Source organism: Sander lucioperca, chromosome 8 (assembly GCF_008315115.2).
Source record: "Sander lucioperca isolate FBNREF2018 chromosome 8, SLUC_FBN_1.2, whole genome shotgun sequence".
Lineage (NCBI taxonomy): Eukaryota > Metazoa > Chordata > Actinopteri > Perciformes > Percidae > Sander > Sander lucioperca.
Window position 1 is genome coordinate 36,832,745 of NC_050180.1, and position 22,064 is coordinate 36,854,808.

At 39.8% G+C, this 22,064-nt stretch overlaps 2 protein-coding genes across 4 annotated transcripts in view; one reads left to right on the top strand and one right to left on the bottom strand.

Moving 5' to 3' along the window:
- Positions 1-49: 49 nt before the first annotated feature.
- Positions 50-2,819, bottom strand: dnajc15 (DnaJ (Hsp40) homolog, subfamily C, member 15). The gene is made up of 6 exons (XM_031280164.2): positions 2,670-2,819; positions 2,071-2,122; positions 1,792-1,865; positions 1,316-1,392; positions 1,110-1,180; positions 50-587 (listed from the first exon to the last, which is right to left on the bottom strand). Exons 1-6 carry the CDS (start codon positions 2,775-2,777, stop codon positions 517-519), a joined length of 453 nt encoding a protein of 150 aa, XP_031136024.1. The 5' UTR covers positions 2,778-2,819; the 3' UTR covers positions 50-516.
- Positions 2,820-8,373: 5,554 nt separating this feature from the next.
- The window catches only part of plekhm3 (pleckstrin homology domain containing, family M, member 3), a 48,216-nt gene continuing 34,525 nt past the window's right edge, over positions 8,374-22,064 (top strand). For 2 of the 3 annotated variants that reach the window (XM_031279109.2, XM_036004047.1), the window contains exons 1-3: positions 8,374-8,449; positions 11,605-12,653; positions 19,395-20,498. In XM_031279109.2, the coding sequence (XP_031134969.1) occupies positions 12,131-12,653; positions 19,395-20,498 (1,627 nt within the window). In that variant the 5' untranslated portion in view covers positions 8,374-8,449; positions 11,605-12,130. The other variant, XM_031279179.2, reaches the window with a different exon arrangement.

A 22,064-nucleotide genomic window follows, 5' to 3' on the forward strand; every position in this document is an offset into this window, starting at 1 on the left:
AGCACAATCAACCACAGTCGCTCATTCTAATAAACACACAACTACTGTATGTTTTCAAATGAAGTTTATTTAAAAAGGTTTTTTACCACTTCCACTAACTGTTTAAACACGGACATATTTTAATGTATTATTCCCTTGTTCATTAAATAGATTACATGATTACATAATACCTTGATATACCTCCATTTGTACATAATAAAACTTTATACAAGCTATTTCTTGTTGAAGAACAGCTACCACTAGAAGGCAACTTCTTACACACCCATGCCATCTATGAAAAACCTAAACTCATTTTCAAAATGATAAGTCCAGTCATTTTAAGGCAAAATCTTTCACTCTTGGTTGACATACATCTGTAAGTAAGTGTTATGAAGGTAAATGTCATGAAAGTATATTTTTTTGCTTCCAGGAGCCGGAGTGGATGCCTTGATGTTGGTTTTGTCGATGGAGCAGCACTACAGAGCTGAGATCATGCACATGATGGAGGTTTTTTAAAGTGTTTGTTAACTGTGCAGGTCATTGCCGGATCTCCTTATCCAAAAAGTCTTTGGCCTCGTTGATCTTCGCTGCGAGATACGGTGACCCACCTGCACAAACAAGTGTGGTTCTGTGATCACTCCTTTAACACTCAACCATCCACAAGCTTTTAAAACATAATTTAACATTAATGCTGGGTCCCACAGGAATGCTCACCCAACTTTTGGCACATTTCACTATGGGTATTAAAGCTATGGTGTGTCCACATGATACAAGCCTTCCATTTCTTATGTACTGTATATATAAAGCCCCCAAAGGCTATCCTGTACAGTTTGGAATTGTTGCCATCAGATGAAAATCAACTTTAATAATGAGTTCCAGCACAGACAGGGCAGAATGTGAGACCATTAATGTGTACATGTCACAGTTTATGTGAATGTAGTGAATTAAGACTGCTAACATAGACAACTTTCATCTGTGATATTGTATACTAACATTAATACACGTTTTACCAACTTGATTTTAAGTGATTTTGACATTTACACATAACACAAAAATTCAAATTCATTTTTCGACTTGCAGTCTTACAGACATCTGACATTGTCACTGTGAGGGTCAGAGTTTAAGCTTACCTTTATCTGGATGGTTCAGGACCATGATCCTCCGATGGGCATCACGTACCTTAGCCTTAGTGCTGGCTGGACTGGACATAAAACAAATAACATCCATATGAGCAATCTTCCCCTTTCTCTGAGCAGTAAGAGAGATACACACTGAAGGACTGTACTTAACAGATAACATTTAAGAAATATTAACTAACTACGACACATCCTATTACCTGATGCCAAGAATGAGGCTGGCCTCTCGTTTGGACATCTTCTGCTCAAAACCTCCTTTGTAATATGCTGAGAAAGCCTGTGGTGACAAAAGGATTAGAGCTTTGATTCTCAATAATCTGAATCTAACATCCCAAAAACTCAAGGACGGGCTTCGTTTTATTTGTTAGTGGGTTTTTTTGTATTTTCCCCATAATCAGAGAATGTGAAACAATGTAATTGTTTTCTCTATTGTTTTTTGCACCAGCTACAACATGTACAAAAAACACAACACAGCATTAAAGACAAAACACTAATGATGAATGAGAGTTGCAGACGAGCTGTCAGAAAGCTGGCTGTATGCAGTGGTTCTAAGTCAGCTTTAGTTTGAACCTAACAACCTTCCACACAAAAATAGCACAAGCTGCACAATTTAGCAGAATAAGACTATGGATATGGACATCACTGCAGATGTACTGGAGGTTAAAAAATTACTCACGGATGTGGGCATTTTTTTGAAAGTTTCAGAGAAAACTTGTCCAAGAGGCTTCCACAGCTGGAATGCATAGCGGCCTGTTGATCAAACACATGCATGAAACAGTTTCAGACCAAACACATTTTTAAATGAGAAGGGATCAACAAATAGCAAAGCAGAAATGTGTAAAAAAAAAAAATATGAGTGATAGTAAACAAAAACCTGAAAAAAGTATACTGCACATGCACATCCAGATACTATTATCTTAGGAAATTACTGATCTTGTATCAAACTTTGTTTTACCTGCAAAACCTGCAGCAGCCACACCGAGACCGACTGCAATCAGCGTCCCTCCCTGTCGCAAAAATAAAACATCGAGTAGTGACCAGACGAGTCATACATCACACAGGTACTTGAAGAGTAGAGAAGTGGAAAGAGCAGCAAGCCAGTCTCCACTGAAAAAACTTGGCTTTTTGATATCTGTTTGCCAGCGATTTGTATGTGATTAGTCTGCGGAAAGGACAATAATTGCTCCAGTAAAATTGAGTACATTTGAATGAGTACGTCAATAGGTGAGTTCCAATGCAGTAATACATTGTATACTTAGCTAGCTAGATTAAAAAAAAAAAATGTCGTTAAGAGTGCGTTGTATGTGTGTGTGTACCATGTTGTTCTACAAGATAACGTATACCAAACCACTGGACAGAGGTAAAATGCACACTGAATAGGGTAAAATAAGTTACCCAGTGTTTACTTTAGCTTGTTAGTTCATCCACCTGACAGCAGGTACGTGCCGTTAGCGGTCATTGAGGTTACGCAACGCACACGTTAGCAGGTAAAACACAGCCTGGTTTAGTTTAATTAACTTCACCAAGGTCTTCAGTGTGAAAATGGCTACTTACCAGCCGTCTGTCTATATCTGCGCCGCTCCTAACGTTTGCTTTAGGAGTATATTCAGCATATCGCATCATGTCTCCTCCGTCAACGGTCACTCTGCCGGCGTTCGCCATGTTGCCTCAGCGACGAATGTTCGAGTGTGAATGTTCATTAACGTTTATGGTGCATGCCGCCACCTACTGTACTGGAGTGTGTAACCAACATTAATAAAAAACAAAAACTTTATAAAGAAGTTATATTCTTGATATTACTGTTTCATTTTAATGAAATCCTTTTAACCTACTTGTTTTTCTCCTTTCCCCCTTTTACAGTTTCCTTGCAGTTAGGCTACAAGTCTCGCATTTAGGCCTATCTGACGCTGTCTTTTTCATCATTTATACAGTAGTCCTGTATGTCACCATCTTAACCTATAAAACTGCACCTTCTTTCCTACATTTACCTCTCTCTCTGCCCTTATTCCAACTTCCTATGTATCAGCATCGTTTGGAGTTTTTGAAACTCAGTGTAATCTCATTGAGACTTTCTTTCATCAGTCTTTTCAGGGGGGAAAAGTGTTTCTCAAGTTGAGATATAAGATAATTGAGTAAAAACGACACCACTTGCCATTTGTTGAACCCTTTGTGATCTTAAAGAGGACTTTGTCCATGTTAGCACAAAGCTTCAAAGCTAACTATGCTGAAAGCTCCTGAGCAGCTACTAAATAGACCTTGAGGTGAGATGGTTCTGTCAGCTGCTCAACTTTATGATATTCAATGTGATTTTTAAACCGTGTCTTAGGAGGATTTCTGCATTTATTCTAGTTCATTTTGAGCAAACCATTATTGTTTCATGTTTGTGCCACTAGGTGGAGCCGTTGACAAGTGAACCATGTGGTGCTGTAAAGTGTGTGTGTGTGTGTGTGTGTGTGTGTGTGTGTGTGTGTGTGTGTGTGTGTGTGTGTGTGTGTGTGTGTGTGTGTGTGTGTGTGTGTGTGTGTGTGTGTGTGTGTGTGTGTGTGTGTGTTATATATTTATACTATATTCGTGGGGTCCAAAAACCGGGAATACAGTATACTTCTGGGGTCCGGACAGCTTTGTGGGGCCAAAATGCTGGACCCCACAAGTTTAAAGGGCTGTTTGAGGGTTAAGACTTGGTTTTAGGATTAGGGTTAGAATTAGGTTATGGTTAGGGTGAGGGTAAGGGTTAAGGTTAGGCATTTAGTTGTGATGATTAAGGTTAGGGTAAGGGGCTAGGGAATGCATTATGTCAGTGATGGGTCCCCACAAAGATAGTGAAACAAACTGTGTGTGTGTGTGTGTGTGTGTGTGTGTGTGTGTTTTGCACAGAACATATGTAGGGCCTATTGATAAATATTGAATTGTGTGTGTTGTACTGCAAATTAGTTAACTATATATTCAGTGTCATGTGTGTTTGTGCATATTTGTGTTTGCATTTGTGCTTGTGTTGTTTTATCTGCTTTTATTTGTATTTGCATGGTTGTTTTATTTGTTTATATTTACTTGTGTCACTTTATAATGCTTTATTTGTATTTTCTTGTTGCATCAGTTACATCTGTATTTCAGTTATATGTTCTTCATATATGCTTGCGTCTTTTGTTGGATGTTGCACTTGTACAGTACATGTTTGTGTGCTTTATCTATGCTTGACATGTGTTTGTATTTGTGCTTCTCTTTGTACTGTGTGTGTGTGTGTGTGTGTGTGTGTGTGTGTGTGTCTACAGGTGTACTCTGTGTCCCTTGTGGACCCTCAAACATGATTAGGGGTCTAGCAGGAGTCTCGGAGCAGGGAGCAGCAGCACACAGGAGCTGATGGAGCCTTGAGCCTGGAGCTGGTTTCTATTGTCCCTGGTAATTGGATTTGGTCTGGGAGGAGAGATGGCTGCCAGTGAGAGGCTCCGATCATTAGGTGTGAATGAGATGTGTGGTGCCAGGGATAACACACACGCAGATTGGTATTATGCTGTTCAACAATGAAATACACACACATGTACATACTGAATTTGCTGTTTTCATTTCTTCCCAAATGTGTTTTCAGATGATTTTCTAAAAGCTCACATCCACACTGAAACATTTAAACAACATTTCAAACATTTCATGAAGAAAGATTCTTCACACTTACTGACCATTTTTTGTGTGCAGAAAACTCAGTTCCTTAAAGCAGGTTTAAATAAATCTGAGATAAGTCACCATGAAAAGTTATTCCTCTAGTCTAAAGTAACCTGGTCCTGTTCAGGTTAGTTTACAGGCTTAACATTCTATCAATCTAAAGGTTGATCTTTGTTTAATTGCAGTGCTTTCTCCATTGTCAGACTGTCATAAGCGGAATAGCCTGGGTTTATTGTAAATGCATTGGCATGTTATCCTTTGTCCCTTCACTTACCTGTTGTGGCAGTCTGAAAGTTTACAGCTCTGTTTGAATGTCTTTTGTACACCTGAAATTCCAGTTGGTCATTCCGTCTTAATTGCACAATAGCCGAAGGCGCTCAATGCACTGCATCTTAAAGAGGAACTCCACCGATGTTACACATCAAAGTCTGTTTACAGGTGTTGGGGAGTACTACTGCATATTTAAAAAAATAAATAAATAAATAAAAAGTCATATAAAGCCTTTTGTAGCTCCAGAGGGAGCTGTGTGAAGTATGATATACTACATACAGTGATGTCTCTTGAGTCAGCATCGGTTGGGGCTGAAGATGACAAGTTCGAAAATGGAAAAATATGTGGGTGTGGAGCTAGAAATGTATTTATTATAGGCCTCAAACATAACTACCAGTGGCACCGACAATCATGCTCATGTTAAATGTGCCCGAGGCCGACCCGAGCCTGGTCTATAAAAGAAATAAATGGCCCAAGTCCTGGCCCAAGGCGACTCAGCGTGTCTACTTGAAGCTAGCTGTTCGCGGCTACATTAGCTGCTACTAGCAAAACACACTCAAATCTCAAATTGAACTGTCAGCGGTCGAGCGGCATTGTGTGCAAAAATGTATTTCAAAGTTTGTCTGAAGCTAACGTGGAGGTTCAGTTCCACAAAATGTCCTCATTATGTTACTATCCCTCTACTGCAGTGCAACATGGAAACATAAAGAGGGAGTTTTATGATAAAAGACTTTAACTTTGGAAGGTATCCACTTAATTTGTCTAACTCTGACCGCTGAAGGCTCATATTAACTTCAGATGAACTTTGGAATGTATAGCCTACTTTTTCACAGAATTGTAGATTTTCTTCCCCATTGGAAGTGCATTAAGAAGGGATCTTTTAGTGGCCAGTAGGCCTATTAACGGAAGGAATGCTTAGAGGAAACAAATCCTTTAAGCAGTTATAAAAGCAGCTCTCTTTCTCATAAAAAGTATCTATAGCACAACACCCAGTTGTGTCAAAGTGATTTAAATATTGACCATGTTAAACCTCTGTTTATATAAAGATTTATAATGCAGCTGTACACAGGTTGCAGATTATTTGCATATTAAAAATAAACCTGTGCTTTTGTTTGTGTGCATGCATTTACAACTTAATCTCAGCGAGGGAGAAACATTTACTAAAACACACACATACAAGTGCAGTGTTTCCATGGCAACCAAGCAGCCACTCTGCTCTTCAATAGAGGGTGAGTGAGTCGAGGTAGATGGCTATTGTGTTGTGTGTGTTTGGGGGGTCAGGGTGGCGGTTCGAGAGGGGTTACAGGGGGCAGTATTAAACAATGCACTAGACAGATGAAAGCACTGCACATCCTTAAATCTAATCATAATTTAGTCATCACTAGAAGATGGTATGATCAAAATAAAGAAGGAAAACGCAAGACTGACATGACAGAAAGAGACCTGAGTGCATGAATCAAGGAAAGGGGGATGTGAGATTGCTGTTAGATGGAAAATGATGGAGCTTCATGGACAGAGATGGTCTTATTCCTAACGTTGATGCTTATTTCTTGCATTAATCCCTATATTCAGGCACAGGCACTTAGCCTAAAAGGATTTCTAAAGCTCAGACACAGCTCAGTCATAACCACCAATACCTGGACATCCAGTCATGCCTTTTCTTATGTAAAATTGTCACTGAATGGAAAGTAAAAAAAGCCAAAATATAATAAAATGTTCTTTCATCAACAAAAATGTTTTCTGGGCTCACTGGAAGCAGAACATTATTTGTCCATGAAGAAATAATGTGTTGAATAGAATGAATGTCAAATACTGGAATAAGATGTTCCCATCTTCATTTATTTGCTTTTGCTGAACATGTTTCCAGAATTATTAAATTCTGAAAAAAGAAAAGAAAAATCAGAAGAAATTACCATTTTCTTTTTAAATCTGAGACATGCAGTACTATTATCCTACAACAATGCTGCATAGAGTACTTGGTAGAGCCCATTAGGGTGGCCTGGTCCTCCTCTCCTTCACTGGGGAGAACTTTTGAAACAAATTCAGACAAAGAGCATTCAGAGAGAGGAGGAGGAGGAGGAGGAGGAGGAGGAGGAGGAGACCTTTATCAAATTAAAATATTTCTTGGATTGAAGCTACTTATAATCAGTAATTTGTGCTAAAGTTTGAAATAATCAAATTAACCAGCACACACATACATATCCCTATTTAGTTAAGCTTTTCTTAAAGCCAGAGGAAAGGGTTAATTCTACCTGCAAACAGATACATATCTCATACAGATCTGTTCAATGAAACGGCATGTCTATGATATTGGAGGTTGACAATATTGATTCACAAATATGTGTTATTAATGAAAAAAAAGTCCTTTATTGTCGACATTTATTGATTCAGCCCTTGTTGGAACACAAGTTGGAGGAGAATTCTTGTGTCCCTCTTGAATGATGTTTCTCTATACTGACACGTTGGGCTTTGGGGCACCTTTAAGCAGCCCATTAGGGGAAAACTATCCCCACCTCTGCTTTGTCCTCCACTCTCCGGTCCTCTTCCCATCTTGGTCAGATTCGTCTGTAAAGACGTGTGTCACAACCTTTCTTTGTGAGACTAAATAAATGCACCACCTCCTGCTATCAGCCTTGGTATTGATCATGCCTTTTGGGGATTTTTATCCCATTTAATGATAATGAAAATAATAGAAATGCCCTGTGTACAACATGATTGCCTTATTACAGAACACATTGGTAAGAGACAGAGAATAGGTGTTGGGAAAATGTAAAAAGATCATAAGATTCAGTAAAATCTTTTTGATCCCTGTGCCATCTTTGGGTCATTATAACTAAATTGAAATTAAAGAGAACTCCCCACAAACAAAAAAAAACAAAAAAAAACACAGAAATGGCTTAGCATAGGCCTATTATAAATGATGTCAAAGGGTTTTTAAATTTAAAGAATTGCTATGTAATAATGCCAAACTCTAGTAGCTTGTGATGTGTGCCTTAAAGAGTGCCTTAACAATTATTTTCATGATATCTTTAAAAAGAAATTAGTTTCACTTGTTTATTTATTTTGTTTTACTTCCCTTATTCTGAGGAAGGTATGTTCAGGGGAAAATATAAAAAAGGGAAAGAAACATGGAAATGTGATTCTTGCATAAATAAAAATATAACAGATTGTCATGAGTTGAGTTTTAAAAATTTAAAGAATTATTTCACTATATACTGTTCTTTTTTGTATTTATCCATATGCATTTAATTATTATAAAATATTCTTTATATCTTTATTGGCTCATAAGTACCCTACTTCTAAAAATGTACCAGTTATGTCCAATTCACGGAACCTTTATCTTGTAGCTTCAGTTGCTTTCAGGGGACTTTATCGCTGACGGACTGTCAAAATGACATAAACACAGTAAGGTGAGTCTCGATTTGTGTTTTACTGCTTGTTAACGGCACCAGTTTCACCACAATACCAATACAGATCCACTGACACATGATGGCTAAGACGTGAGTGAGCGAACAGTTTTATCTTGTATTAAAGTGACATTGATCAAGGATGGAGAGAGAGGCTAGCGTTAGCTGCTAGCTAACTAGCCCCCGGCTCACATCACATTAGCTGGGGATAAAAACAGGCCTTATTCAGTCATCTTTCAGACTAGTTAAAATATTTTATTTATGCCGATATATATACATTATGTGTGTCGTGATAAACAGGGCAAATTAACGAGGTAGCTTACGTAGCAAGTGAATGTAGCTATCAGAAAGACTGACCGTGGCTTCACCTCTGTCAGTGTTTACTGCTGAGATGCTGACTGTGTGTTTATTGATACAGGAACAGAGACAAACAAACAACAGCGCTGAGCCTTGAACCCTGTTGTTTTTCATTTCTGGTTGCTCTTAGCCATATTAAACTCAAGTATCATCATCGTGTAACGTTACTTTACTCTAATCACCCATTTCATGTATAAATATATTTATATGTATATCTATATATCCATTTAATATGTATTTCTTTGTACTATTTGTATTGTTTACAAATAACCGAAACACTTGACTTGTTTAAAGACATTGTATTTTGTTGGTCATTGTTGCTTTTTATATAGTATACATTTATATTAACACACATTTTTCACACCTGCTTGTATGTACATAATAGTTCTATGTTTATTTAGTTTTCCTTGTTTTTAGCTGTATGTTTGTCTATCTTCCTGTACATTTTTCTGTGTGTAAGTACATTGAGAGCAATTTTACACCAGAGTCAAATTTTTTGTATGTGTACACGGAAGCTGATTCTTAGATAAGCCAGCCGCAGCGCTGAGGAACAGTGTTAGGTTCAAAGTCTTAATGTAAGCTTACTACTTTCTATTTTAAAAGTTTAAATTACATTTTGAGGTGTTGTCATTCCAGCTTTAAAAATTACAGCTGAATGAAGAATAATTGCTCTTAACACCAAACAAAATATCAAAACATATTGTTGACTTGATTTGAGTGTGAACATGTATACAGCATAGTGAAAATATAAAGCAACATATACAATAGAAATACATATACACATGTGTATGAACTAGCAATACAAATGGGGTGATGTGTGAGTACTAATGTGTGTGTGAGTGGATGGCAATAAGGTGTTCAGCAGCCTGTGAGTAAGACTTAATTATACATTTTAATTAAGCTGTAAACCATATAACCATTACCATTATGAGCTTAAAAGGCAGAACTGATACAATTGTAAATGGTAAATACAGCTTGAATATGAGTTCAGGATAGCTGAAAAGGTGATCAAATATTTGTTGTGGAAAACGTAGGGCAACCGGAAACCTGTTTTTTCCTTTCATGTGGATTATATTTCTGGCCTACCTAAAAGTAGAAATCATTTTAGTTTGAAGAAAATACTGTATAGCTCTCACATAAAATAAAAATGTATTTTGTTGCACATAAACCTGCACAAAAACCCAAACAGATGTAGCCTTGTTACAGACCCCCAAATAGCTGTTCAGCTATAACAGCTCAGATTTTCTTAGTGGTTAAAATATATTCAAATAATGAAGTATATCCAAAATGTCAGTTCAGGCTGATTTTCAGGCCAAATTAGATGTAACCTATGCAATGCTAACCCTAGGCAATAGCTATAAGAGTGAAACTTGGGATAACAAAATGAACCAAATCAGTACTTGATTCATTGATTTTTGTTCCTTCATCTGCTTTCCTTGGGATGACCACAGTTCCTTTATGATGCATAAGACGTAGTTTCAAAAATCATCATTTCATCATCATCATCTAATCTGTGCTTTTCTGGCTGTTGTTGCATGTATTTGCTTGACAGCATGTGTGAGTCAACATGGGTTCAGTGGGAAGCTCGATGAGTAACTTGATGATGATGATGATGATGCTCAGGTTAGGTCAGAGCTGTATCTGCAGGCAGATGATATCATGGTAAATATGTTGGTGTAATAGTACACCGGCTGTTAAAAATTAATTTGATTAAAAATAGAATATAAACTAGTAGGCGTTACTGATCAGTGCTACAGTGGACATTTCAGCAAAGCTGCTACACCTGTATTTTTGCCACTTATGGTTTGTAATGTATAAAAAGTGACTCAGATGAGTATAGAATAGATAGAATATTTATTAAAATTTAATGGAGTTTTGGTCCCTTTTATTATCCTGACACACACTCCCATAAATAAACTGCATTGCTAACTATGTCATCTAGGGATTAGTGGACTTATTTTTTTTGTTTATCTAATAAAATTGAAACAATGAAACAATTTCAGTGTAATGTTGGAACTGTTTACCAGCACTAAAAGTCCTGCTGCTATGCATCAGTGGACTGAATGGTCTTACTCGTGTGTGTATATAGCATATAAATTAATAAACGCCCAAATTTAATCTATAAAGAGCATTGAAGTTAGTGATATCTACGATAATATCTTACTTTGTATCTCCCAACAAATGATCATCAATAAATCGTGAATAATCAATGTATCGCCCGGCCCGTCTAATTGAATTGCAGTGATGTAATGGACTTTAAATAATTCATATGTAGGGAAAAGTAAAACAGACTGAGCTGTGGAGGAGAAGAAAATCAATGAGGGCGAGAGAGCACACATGAAAAAGAAAGAGGTTTAAAGAGAGAGAGAGAGAGACAAAGACAGAGGAGTGGAGAGAATCAGAAGAGATAGGCGGTCAGGCAGATGGATGAGAACCCCACCCAGGCCTGCTTCCTCTCTGCCCGCTCAGACCAGTGATAAGCAGCTGAGGAGGAAGTCAAGTATTATTTCATCAGGACATGGGAGGTAGGATGATCGTTTCTTTTTGCTGAGAAGGAATCTGTGAAGCGTCGGCCTCAGTCTAATGAAGATACTGTAGGGGGGTCGGTAGTTTGATGATTAAAGTTGTTAAACTAGAGGCTTAATTATGTGACTTTTCTCTTGGCAAAGCCTCTATTTAGAGCAGGTTTTATGTATAATTTAATCACAGTATTCTCACTTTCAGCCGTGCTACCATTCTTTGTTTTTGTTCGGCATGCTTCCTCTTAACCACTTCCTCTTTCCATCTTCTGTTTGTTACAGCGAAGCCGCAAGCAGTCTCCATCTGATGACTTCACAGCCACCTGACGGGCCAAAATAACCAGCCCCTTGAACGTCTTAGTCTGTGCAGGGGGATTTGACTGTTTTGTCTTGCCCAAACTGTATGTATCTGGCAAAGTAATGTAGTTTGCCACCCAAATTGGCTCAATTTGGGGCTCCTAGGCTACTGCCAGTCCTGTTTAGCTCTGGCATTAAGCCGCAGAAGCTTTCACCCCAAGAGAGGTAGTCGACTTTCCTTCCAGAGCTCGAGGCACACCACTGAAAAGGAAGACTGTAACTCTGGATGAAGGCCCTGTCTTGAGGAGGAGAGGAGGACTTGGCTTCAGACAGCATTTTGTGAAGACTGCAGACTGCTTGGATCTTTCTTACCCCTTTCTTAGCTTGCATTTGACTAGCCGAAAGCCAGTTTGTTTCATTGGACATGTGGATGCTGCTAACTTGGTTTTTGTGTCCATTTTGGAAAACCATCTAGTTGTGAGACTTGTAGCTCAGGGGACCGGGCACAGCCATGGAGGGTCTTGAGCAGCTTGACATGGTGGGTGATATCAGCCCGGCTCTTGAGGCCACCGAGGACTTTATCCACTGCATAGACGGGATACAAGGCCAAGGTCCGAGCCGAGCTCAAATAGGGACCCTCCAGCCTTCCAGGAAACCCAAGCAGCTGCAGGAGGTGTCCAGTGCGGCGCTGGGGAAGCTGAGCTCCAGCGGCGTGTGGAGCCTGCTGGCCAGAGAGCAGCCAGAGGTGGGGCCTCTAGGCCTGGCCTGGGCCGACAACTTCAGCGTGTTGGGGCTGGGGATGGGCTTAAGGCACGGCAAGAGAAGCCGAGCGCGCTCCACAAACGACCTGGCAGCCCATTCCAAGGAGTGCACAAACAACACTGCCAACTCCTCGACCAACTCAGCCTTCAAGAAGGGACACAACCGGTCCAGGTCGGACGTCAACTACCGGCCGTCTGCATACACGGACAACAGACTACCCACTGTGGACTGCAACACTCTGAAGAACATGATCCTCAACAACCAGCCAGAGGGTGAGTTCACATAGCAGTGGGAGAGTGATATGATGTAGAAGGTCTATGATGGAGCTAAAAAGATTTTGTAATCTTTGGGGTTTAGACAATTGATCAGACAGAAAAAAACATTTGTGATATTGGGCGATATAAAATTGAATGGACTTAACAAAACAAGCAATTTGAAGACTTTTATTCACATTGCCTGTCCCTATTGGAAAATATTTGTTATTAAAGGTAAAAGAGACAGGGACATTTTTTTTCACATTTATGTCCCTGGATTAGTCTTTATGAAATTGTCATTTCATAGCATTTTTACATACAGGCTACTCAGTTCCTCCAAATGTTCTGGTGGTGATTATGACGCACCATGTGGTCAGAGCTGATACTGAGTACATGCAGATCCACTATATTACACATATTGACACACTGACCAGAGACCCATGGCAGTAAAACGAGACTTTACCCGACACGATTACACTTTGGTGTTTTGTCTTTGGAGCATAATTTGCAGACGTCTCAGCAGCAGATATAAATGTAGCCCCAACTACCATCTGCATCACTAAAGTGAAGTGGGAAATTATATGTTTTCTTTGGGTGAACTGACCCTTTAATCGCATTAGAGTTGCCTAATTAGGCATTTGTGACATGAAAAGCCGTATTTGCTTTGACTCCCTAAAGATGATGTCATGTCCTCTGGTGATCAACAGTCCGGTCCCTACCTTTCAGAGACATGCATACCTCCTCCTCCTCCTCTTTTGCTCTGATAGACCGTCCATTCACCGGAAAGCTTTCTCAGCCTTTGAGAGGCTTTGGAGAACAGAAGTCTCAGACTATTTGTGCTGCAGATTGGGGCGTATGCTGTACTTATGTTGAAGCATCCTCAGAGAAAGCAATAATGATAGAAGATGATGATAACTTGAAATGACACAGCTGTGCTATGACAGTCAGTATGGAGGCAGAGAGCCCAACACACACACACACACACACACACACACACACACACACACACACACACACACACACACACACACACACACACACACACACACACACACACACACACACACACACACCATTTGTTTGTGTGTTTTGGTCATCTGAAGGCCTAAGGAGATCCTAAGGGATCCTGAGGGATAATGGCCTGTAATCCTGTCAGCAAATGGACTCAAATGAGGCGAGAGAAGAGGCAACCCAATTACCCGGCCCCTGATACTGGCAGGATTATTTAGTATTAGCATATGTGTGAAAAGGCATCAGGCTATTTAATTTGGCTCGATGTGCATTGAAAGGAGAGAAGTAGGAAAAGGACGGTAATAAGCAGAAGGCAGAGTGACTTTAGCTCTGCCTCACTATGTCTCTTCATTCACATTGAAAGAAAAAAAAAAGTGGCCTGTTTGCCCATTCATTAGTGACAGCTGAGGATGTTTAGATGGTAAATAGAAATGATGATCATCATTATATACATAATATTCATGTTCATATGTGACCAAAGAAAAGCTGTATGTGTAGCTTTTTATTAAAGCTCATATTTTGTAACTATGCCCACCGAAATTTAAAGGCAGCGTTCATCTGTTTGTAAATTATGAATCTTGTAAATAATTGGTTTATCTTTGGTTGCACATTTCTCAATACTACATTATACTACATACTACATTTTCACAATACTTATATTCATAAAAGTTCAAGGTCCATGCAAGGAAATAGCTTTTAATGTCAACAGTAAAGAGGTAAGCTTGTGAAAAAAAATGGTTAACTCATCAAGTTGCGTTATGTACGTTATGTGCTAAGGCAGTTATTTAGATTAACCAATTCACCAGTCAACAAAATATAAATCCCCATGCATATTTGCTGGTTCTGTACGTGCGTGCGTGCTTGCTTGCGTGTAGTACACAGTAACAGTACGAGTGCAAACAATAGTAATAAAGTAAAGTGAAGTCTCATCTTAGTCGTCCAAAACGTTTGTTTCTCTCATTTTTCCACCAGCCTGTCTGTTTTTTTGCCCCTGTTTCTTTACAATAATAGTAGGTAGACTTTTCTCTGCTTTTGAAATTTCAGTTTGCATCGTCATCATAGTTTTAGCTGCCTAGAGTCAATCTGCTTTTTTCACATTCTTGTGAGTCTTTCTGCTGACTTTGAATGCATTCATGCGTCCTCTGTGTTTCAATTCCTGTTGCATCTGAGCGCACTGTAACACATCATGCATGACACATCCTTTTTTTCCCCAAATTCTGGCCTTACTCAATTTAGGGATTTTTAACACACACACACACACACACACACACACACACACACACACACACACACACACTTTAATGTAGCTTTTACATTAGATGCTGGCGTTGACCGATGAAGTTCTTACTTCCAGAAAAAATAACTCTAAATTTACCCTTAGATGTAAGTATTCTAAAGTCCTGTGACAGGCTGGTGACCTGTCTAGTGCATAACCCTATTGTACCTCTCACCCAGCCCAGTGCATGCTGGGATAGCCTTACCCCACTATGACCGTGTGTGTCTGTGTGTCTGTCTGTGTGTGTGTCTGTGTGTGCAGCCTCCTTCTGCAGTCTATTTATACATTTGTATCCAGGAAAACGTGGAAGTCTGTTTGATTGTAAAACGGCATGTAATATTTAGATTTTCTCCCTTATCAGTGGGTAAGGTTGCTTGTTTTAAGGTCTTGATTGACTTGAGGGCAGCAGTAATGGTTAGTTTGCAGCCCTGAGGGAGAAGTGTTAATTCTGGTTGAAGGCTTGTATGTGTATATTGGACTATATATACACTAAGTGTGATGTCAAAACCTACCAGGTGGAGATGAAGGCTAATTGAACAGAGCAGTTTTCCTCGCCACAGTGCCTAATTCTCATCTCAACCTTCCCAAGCGTGAAGACTGCCAATCAGCCAGTCTTGATTCCAGCTAAAAACTTATTTGCATATTCATTTGTTCCTTTAGTAAAAAGGTTTGTTAACATGCAAAGTCCGAGACCTGGAGTGACACCATGTCTGCTGCTGTTTTGATAAGATTGATGAGGCACTTGACTCGCCACCGGAGCTCTGAAGGATTTAGCCTTTTTCTTTACCCTCCTTGAGTGATTTAGTATGTTACAGAAACAAAATGCAATATCTGCCAATTAGACTGCTCCTAGTGGGGGTTTAATAAGTTTGTGGGATTTGTTTAGGGGATGGCGATCGTTATTTTTAAGAAAACCTGTCTACCCACGAAAAGACCTCTAGATATTAAGGTTAAAACTGTGCTACATTAGACTGTAAAGTTTTGACTTTTTTTAGATGTCTAGGTTACATATAACCATTTATTCAACTGCATTTCAGTATTCACTATTTCAATGTGAAGCAGGTCTTAACTGCATGTTGAAATATAGTAGATGAAATACTTTTTTTCATAATAATGAATTGTATATGGTCTTCTTGCAAATCACCAAATTAGTTGACTTGCAGACAGCTTATAGAACAAGTCACAGTTTCTGAGTCCTTGCTGCCCAATCTTAAAGCGCAACTCTCGCCAAAATGCAACCTAGGGTCTTTTTGTTAATGTACCCGAGTCAAACTTTCATTTTAAAAGCATATTTAGGAAGGAAGCGCCAGTTTTAAGATTTACCATATTCTCGTTTTTCAGTCAAATGGCCTTTTGAATGGGAGTGCTAGGGGCACTTTTATGCTAGCCTCAAAATAGCTATTTTTAAAACACTAAGAAGGCTCGACACAACATGAAACTTTGCTCGAAGTATGACCAGGGGCTCTACACCTTAACGAAAGCATTGACAACACTGTTTGTGTACACAGAGTTTACTAAAAAAGGTTTTGAGCAACTCACTGTAGCTGTTGTTCTTCCGGTCGCCGTCTATCGAGCCAGTCAAAAATAGTCGAGGGAGGAGAGTAAAGATGGAAAGCTCCTAAAGCTTAGTTCCATATAAATGCACGGATAATTAGTTTTGTCGTTAGTGAAACACAATATTGACCTTGTAGTTGAAAAAGGAGCCTCATATAAGAATGACATTTCCTCCTATGGAGTCCGTTCAACAACAACTGCTAACGTGAGTTGTTAAAACCTTTCTTTTTAGTAAACTCTGTGTACACAAACAATGTTGTCAATGCTTGCGTTCATGTGTAGAGCCCCTGGTGATACTTGGAGCAAAGTTTCATGTTGTGTCGAGCCTTCTTAGTGTTTTTAAAAATATAAAAGTGCCCCTAGGACTTCCATTCAAAAGGCCATTTGACCGAAAAACGAGAATACGGTGAATCTTAAAAGTGACGCTTCTATCCTAAATATGCTTTTTAAACGAAAGTTTGACTCGGGTACATTCACAAAAAGACCCTAGGTTGCATTTTGGCGAGAGTTACGCTTTAAGTCCTAAAGATTCATCTGTTTTTCACCAATTTCATATATTTCACATATAGCTTGTGGTTTTTGCTGGCCTGCTCTGTGTAACAGGTGCTTCTCTCTCTTCCTCTTTTTTAGTGGAGATACAGCAGCCTGAGATTGAAAGAAAAATTGGACCTTTAAGAATGATGAAATCTTTGTCCAGTATTTGGTTTCATTGGATGCTTAAACCACTGGAGTATGGCTAATGTTCCCAAATATTCATCCACTGGCTACTGGTCACGTGTCGTAAAGTTTGTTTTTCGAAACACTTCATGTTTGACCTTTTTATGAACTCGAAACACAAAAAGTGCATACAATGGTCTGTAGGTGTATAGACTTCAAATGTTATTTTGATTTTATGTTATAAGAATTCTTAATACTATCTATCTTATTTAATCCTTTTGTATCGACATGCTCTTTTCTTTTTGCTCTTGATTGTGACGCTCTTGGTAAGCTTTTTTTTTAAAGTGCTAGCTGACTAAGGTTTATTAGAGCCTCACCAACACATAGGCAGGCAGATATTGGTTTATCTCAGATATATAGGTATAGGCAAATATGATAGCGGATATGCAAAAAGAAGTTGCAGAAATACTTGTTTTATAAGCTGCATTCTTATGTAGAATTTCCTTATTCAAGTTAAGTATATTATACATTTATAGTAATTTAAAGTTCTGCAAAGTAAGAGTTCAAAATGGAGTATTATCTTATTTACTGTTGCGTACTTTGATGTAAAGTTGACTGCTTGAATGTGAAATATCTTTACATCAGCATATCTACCACAAAATGTGTTTGTGTATTGGCCTCAAAAATGTAGTACCGATCAGGCTCTAATCATTGCTATCATTAGTTTTACCTTCACCTTTTTTCCTTCTCCAGTCACATATTGTAACTAATTTGGTATCTGGTATCACATAGGTGAAGCTTTGGATTGCTGGGGGATATTCCCAAAAAGTAGTGCACATGCTTTGGACATTTTCTGTTTCTCTGACGGCACAACATTGCTTAAATTTCTATATTTAAGATTGTAACACAGATCTCAAATAGTGGAAAGCAACGACATTGTAATAAATAGGGATATCAGACAAAAAACAGCACAACAAGATGTGGCAACAAATGTTGGTGTGGCTGAACTATCCCCTTCATTTTTGGCACTTCCTTTTTATTTAAGAACCTTGTTAGAATCCCTGTTATGTATTTTGTGTTAAACATTTGTTCAATAGGATAGATTTGTGTTGGCTGGCATCTGAACAAGCATTTTTCAGGCATGGCAGTGAAGGCAGCATGGCTCATAATAAAGGCTGGCATAGTCTTATGTACGAGCAGGGGTAACGCCTGTTGCCTACCTGAGTATGAACCCTCCTTAATCAAGGAGAAAACACACCATAATCGCAAGAGATGGCGAGAGGAAAGAGGGTAAAACAAACCTCCTGAGCATCAGACGGTGAAAGAACCGACAGGAAAAGCCAAAGTAGGGATTGGGCGTGGCTCCGGTCTTCAGATTAAGAAAGTGGGCCCAGTGGCCTCCTTAACAATACTGTGTCTTCCTGCCTTGGTGACAAGGAACATTTTAGGAGAAGCACCCACACATGGCTATCTCTTACCAAAATACCAACACTTATGTCAGAGCCCCCGATAAGTTACCTTGTGTAGGAAACTGGCCCATGTAGATTAAGGTTCCTGAGATCAATTAGTGGTGTAAGGATTTAGGCGAACTGGGTGAAAAAGCTGCGTAAGCAAACAAAGAGGACAAATGATGCAGTTCATTGCAATGGATTCAGTCTTAATGTCCAAAAAATGTAACTCACAGTGAACCCACGTGTTCTCTTAAGTCCAAGCTATAGATGCACTTTTTTAAAGGAATATGCCACGGAAAATGTCTTTTTGTATCTTGCTGCTTCATGTAGCTTGGATTCACAGCAGTTATAGTGGATTCCAGTGGAGTCCCAGAGTCATGGCAAAAAGCATACAAATGTCCATTAAAATTTCTCACACCACCTCTGCAGCATAATACAATTTAAAATGTTCCAAACACTCATAGTTTCTTCACAACAGGCCTTAATACACAAATTCTGTTGAGTGCTATTGTGTCGTCGTTGCCCTGAAGCTCTACTGGAAACACTTGGCCAGTATCTTAGTGTCTCTTACGCTGTCAAATTCAATTTCTTAAGTGTATGTTATGTAACCAATTACATTTCCACATGGATAAAAAAAATCTGTCAAGAAAACATCAGAAGATGCATGGTTGCTCAGAAGGATAAAAGATGTACTTAGGTGGAAAATACCATTAGCAATTATCCTGTATGTGGTTATCCTGAACACACACAACTTGCTCATCTGTGTCTCATTTCTCCCTATTTCCCATCCTCCTCTGCATCTCTGTCCAGCTGACAAAAGCAGCAGTAGCAGTGTTTTGAAGCAGGGTGCGATGGAGCAGCGTGAGGGGCCTCGGGGCCGCTGGACACCTTGCCATGTCGAGCTGACACCCTGTGAGCTCCGGCTGTACATTCTGGACAGCAGCGCCAACCGCCAGCTGGGCACCGCCTACTCTCTGTCACACTGCCAGAGCATCATCTCTCCAGCACCCTGCAGCCAGCCCGGCCAGATCACCCAGCCTGCCGATCAACGCACGCTCCAGGCTTTGTTCTTCAACAGCACGCGTCTCCAGCTGAGGGCAGCCAACCAATGGGAGGCCATGGAGTGGAGACGACTGATGTGGGAGAAGGTGCAGGCAGTCAGACCTGGGAGGAAGGAGAACCACCAGCGTAAAACCGGAGTGGAAAAGCAACAGGTCGTCAAGTTTCCTGCACCCATGTCACCGTCCTCGTCGCCCTCTCCGTCAGGGCTTGACACCCGGCCTGATGGGGACAGCGACACCCCCACCTCAGCATCACTCTCTCTCCAGTCTAATTCTTTCATCCTCAGCAGACCCACCACCCTGCCACTGTTCACCCAACGCTGCCAGGACGTCCTCAAAGCTAGTCTGCTCCACCAGCTGAAGGATCAGAACAACTGGCGGGCCTTCAACTTTATCCTGACCAGATCTGCTCTCCGGGCCTTCCCTACCGAGGGCCGTGGGTCTGTGTCCCAGCCTGTTCTTCAGTACTCCCTAGCCTCCTGCTTGGCCGTGCGGCACGATCAGGAGCCAGAGAACAGAGAGCCGTGGACAGAAAGAGGGGACTGCTTCCAGGTAGTTTTTCCCAAAGAGGTACTCAGACTTCGGGCGGACGATCAGCTCAAGGCCCAGGAATGGGTGACAACCCTGCGGGAGGCGGTCGGAGCGCAGAGGCCTACCCAAGAAGAAGGGGGAAAGTCGGGAGAAGGAACTGCAGCCCTCCAGGGAGTGCTGTTGAGATCAAAACCACCCAGGGAGAGGAGACAGCGGGAGGCCCAGAGAGCCAAGCGGCAGTCCGTCACTACCAGTTTTCTCAGTATTCTCACCTGTCTGGCTGTGGAGAAGGGACTGACTGCTCAGAGCTTCAGGTGTGCAGGTAAATGACACTCACACTCACACTCGCACACTCACACTCGCACACTCACACACACACACACACACACACACACACACACACACACACACTGTTGTATGAGGTTACAAGACAATACAAGACAACATGAGTTTCCTCTTTTCTTTAAGCCTAATTAGTATATAGTAATTAGTATAATATAAGTCGCATGTTTCCAACACAAATTTACCCACAAAAGTTAGAAATCTCAACATGGCATCCACAATCTCAAGACTCCTCACCTAACTAGTGTTGGGTATCAAGCAACTCGTTTTACGCAAGCTGTTGTTAAATGACATGAAGTGAAATAAGTAATGGGTATTTACATTATAAATTAATTATTTAAATATCCCCATATGGTTTTAGCGTGGATTATTAACAGATTATTATTTAATCATAGGAAAACAGGACCAGCAACCAAATTAAATTTTATAAAATGAATTTACAGGTTGCATAAACTGTATGAAGTGAATATGAATTGTGTAGAAGTTTGTATAAATCTGTGAATTAAGCTTGTGACCTGTTTTGACCACGCCCCCATGTTGATAATCTTATAACACTCTGCCCTAATTTTGCTATTACAATACAGGGCAGAATTATTGGGCAGAATATGAAGCTGTGTTCCAAATCCACCCTACTGTTACTGACACTATGAAGCATGCACTATATACTAATCTACTATACTTTTGGAAGATTGTATTTACAAAATTAATGTACATTATAATTTTGTACTATAAAGAACTCAAACATCACAGTCATAAAGAAAAACAGGTTTTTGACTGGATTTAAATCCTTATTTAAAGGGATTGTTTAGATTTGTTTAAAGTGGGGTTGTATGAGGTACTTAGCCATAGTCAGTGTAAAAAATGTGTTTTAGCAACCTAAAAAAGGCCCACCTTAAAAGATCAACATCGATTTAAGTGTATGCTATATTTAGAAATAAGAGTTCAACCTTGCTGTCAAACAGCTCTATGGGGGGGGAACTGAAGCTGTTATCTATGCTCTTGTCAAAGCCACTCCATTGATAAAATTCTACCTTGCAGAACATGCGAGTTGCTAGTCTAACGCTGCCTCTATTGGTTAGTTTGTTAGTTTTCTTAGTTCCTAACCCTTTTGAAACACAGAAGTCACTCAATAAACAAAGGACTGACTGACGACAAGGTAAAGCGGTGTATTTATTCTAAATATAGTATACACTTATATAGAGTGTACACTTAAACAGATTTTTTCAGGTTGGCCTTTTTTTTTGGTGGCTAAACTATGTTTTGCTGCTGCCCCCACCCACAGCTGTATTTTGCTTTGCCTCCTTGTCGGTACTCCTGCCTGCTTCTTCAAACTGGGGGCGTGCCGACTGCCAATTACTGTAGGTAATACAATGACTAGGATTTAAAAAAAAAAACTCATACAACCAAAAAAGCTGGACTATCTTATTTAATATGAAGCCCAAAAGGGTGGGTTGTGTTTTTATTATTTGCATCCTGTTGAACAGATATATGAAGGATGCTGCCTCTTTAAATGCATCTTCCTATTTGATTTTGGGTGTTTCTTAGT

What these genes read in the sequence shown, in the direction of transcription:
- dnajc15 (XM_031280164.2), bottom strand. Translation starts at nt 2,777, where the DNA reads ATGGCGAACGCCGGCAGAGTGACCGTTGACGGAGGAGACATGATGCGA. An exon ending in CAGATATAGACAGACGGCTG is followed by an intron (nt 2,123 to 2,669) that starts GTAAGTAGCCAT and finishes TTTTTGCGACAG; the next exon opens with GGAGGGACGCTGATTGCAGT. An exon ending in AGCCTCATTCTTGGCATCAG is followed by an intron (nt 1,181 to 1,315) that starts GTAATAGGATGT and finishes TTTTATGTCCAG; the next exon opens with TCCAGCCAGCACTAAGGCTA.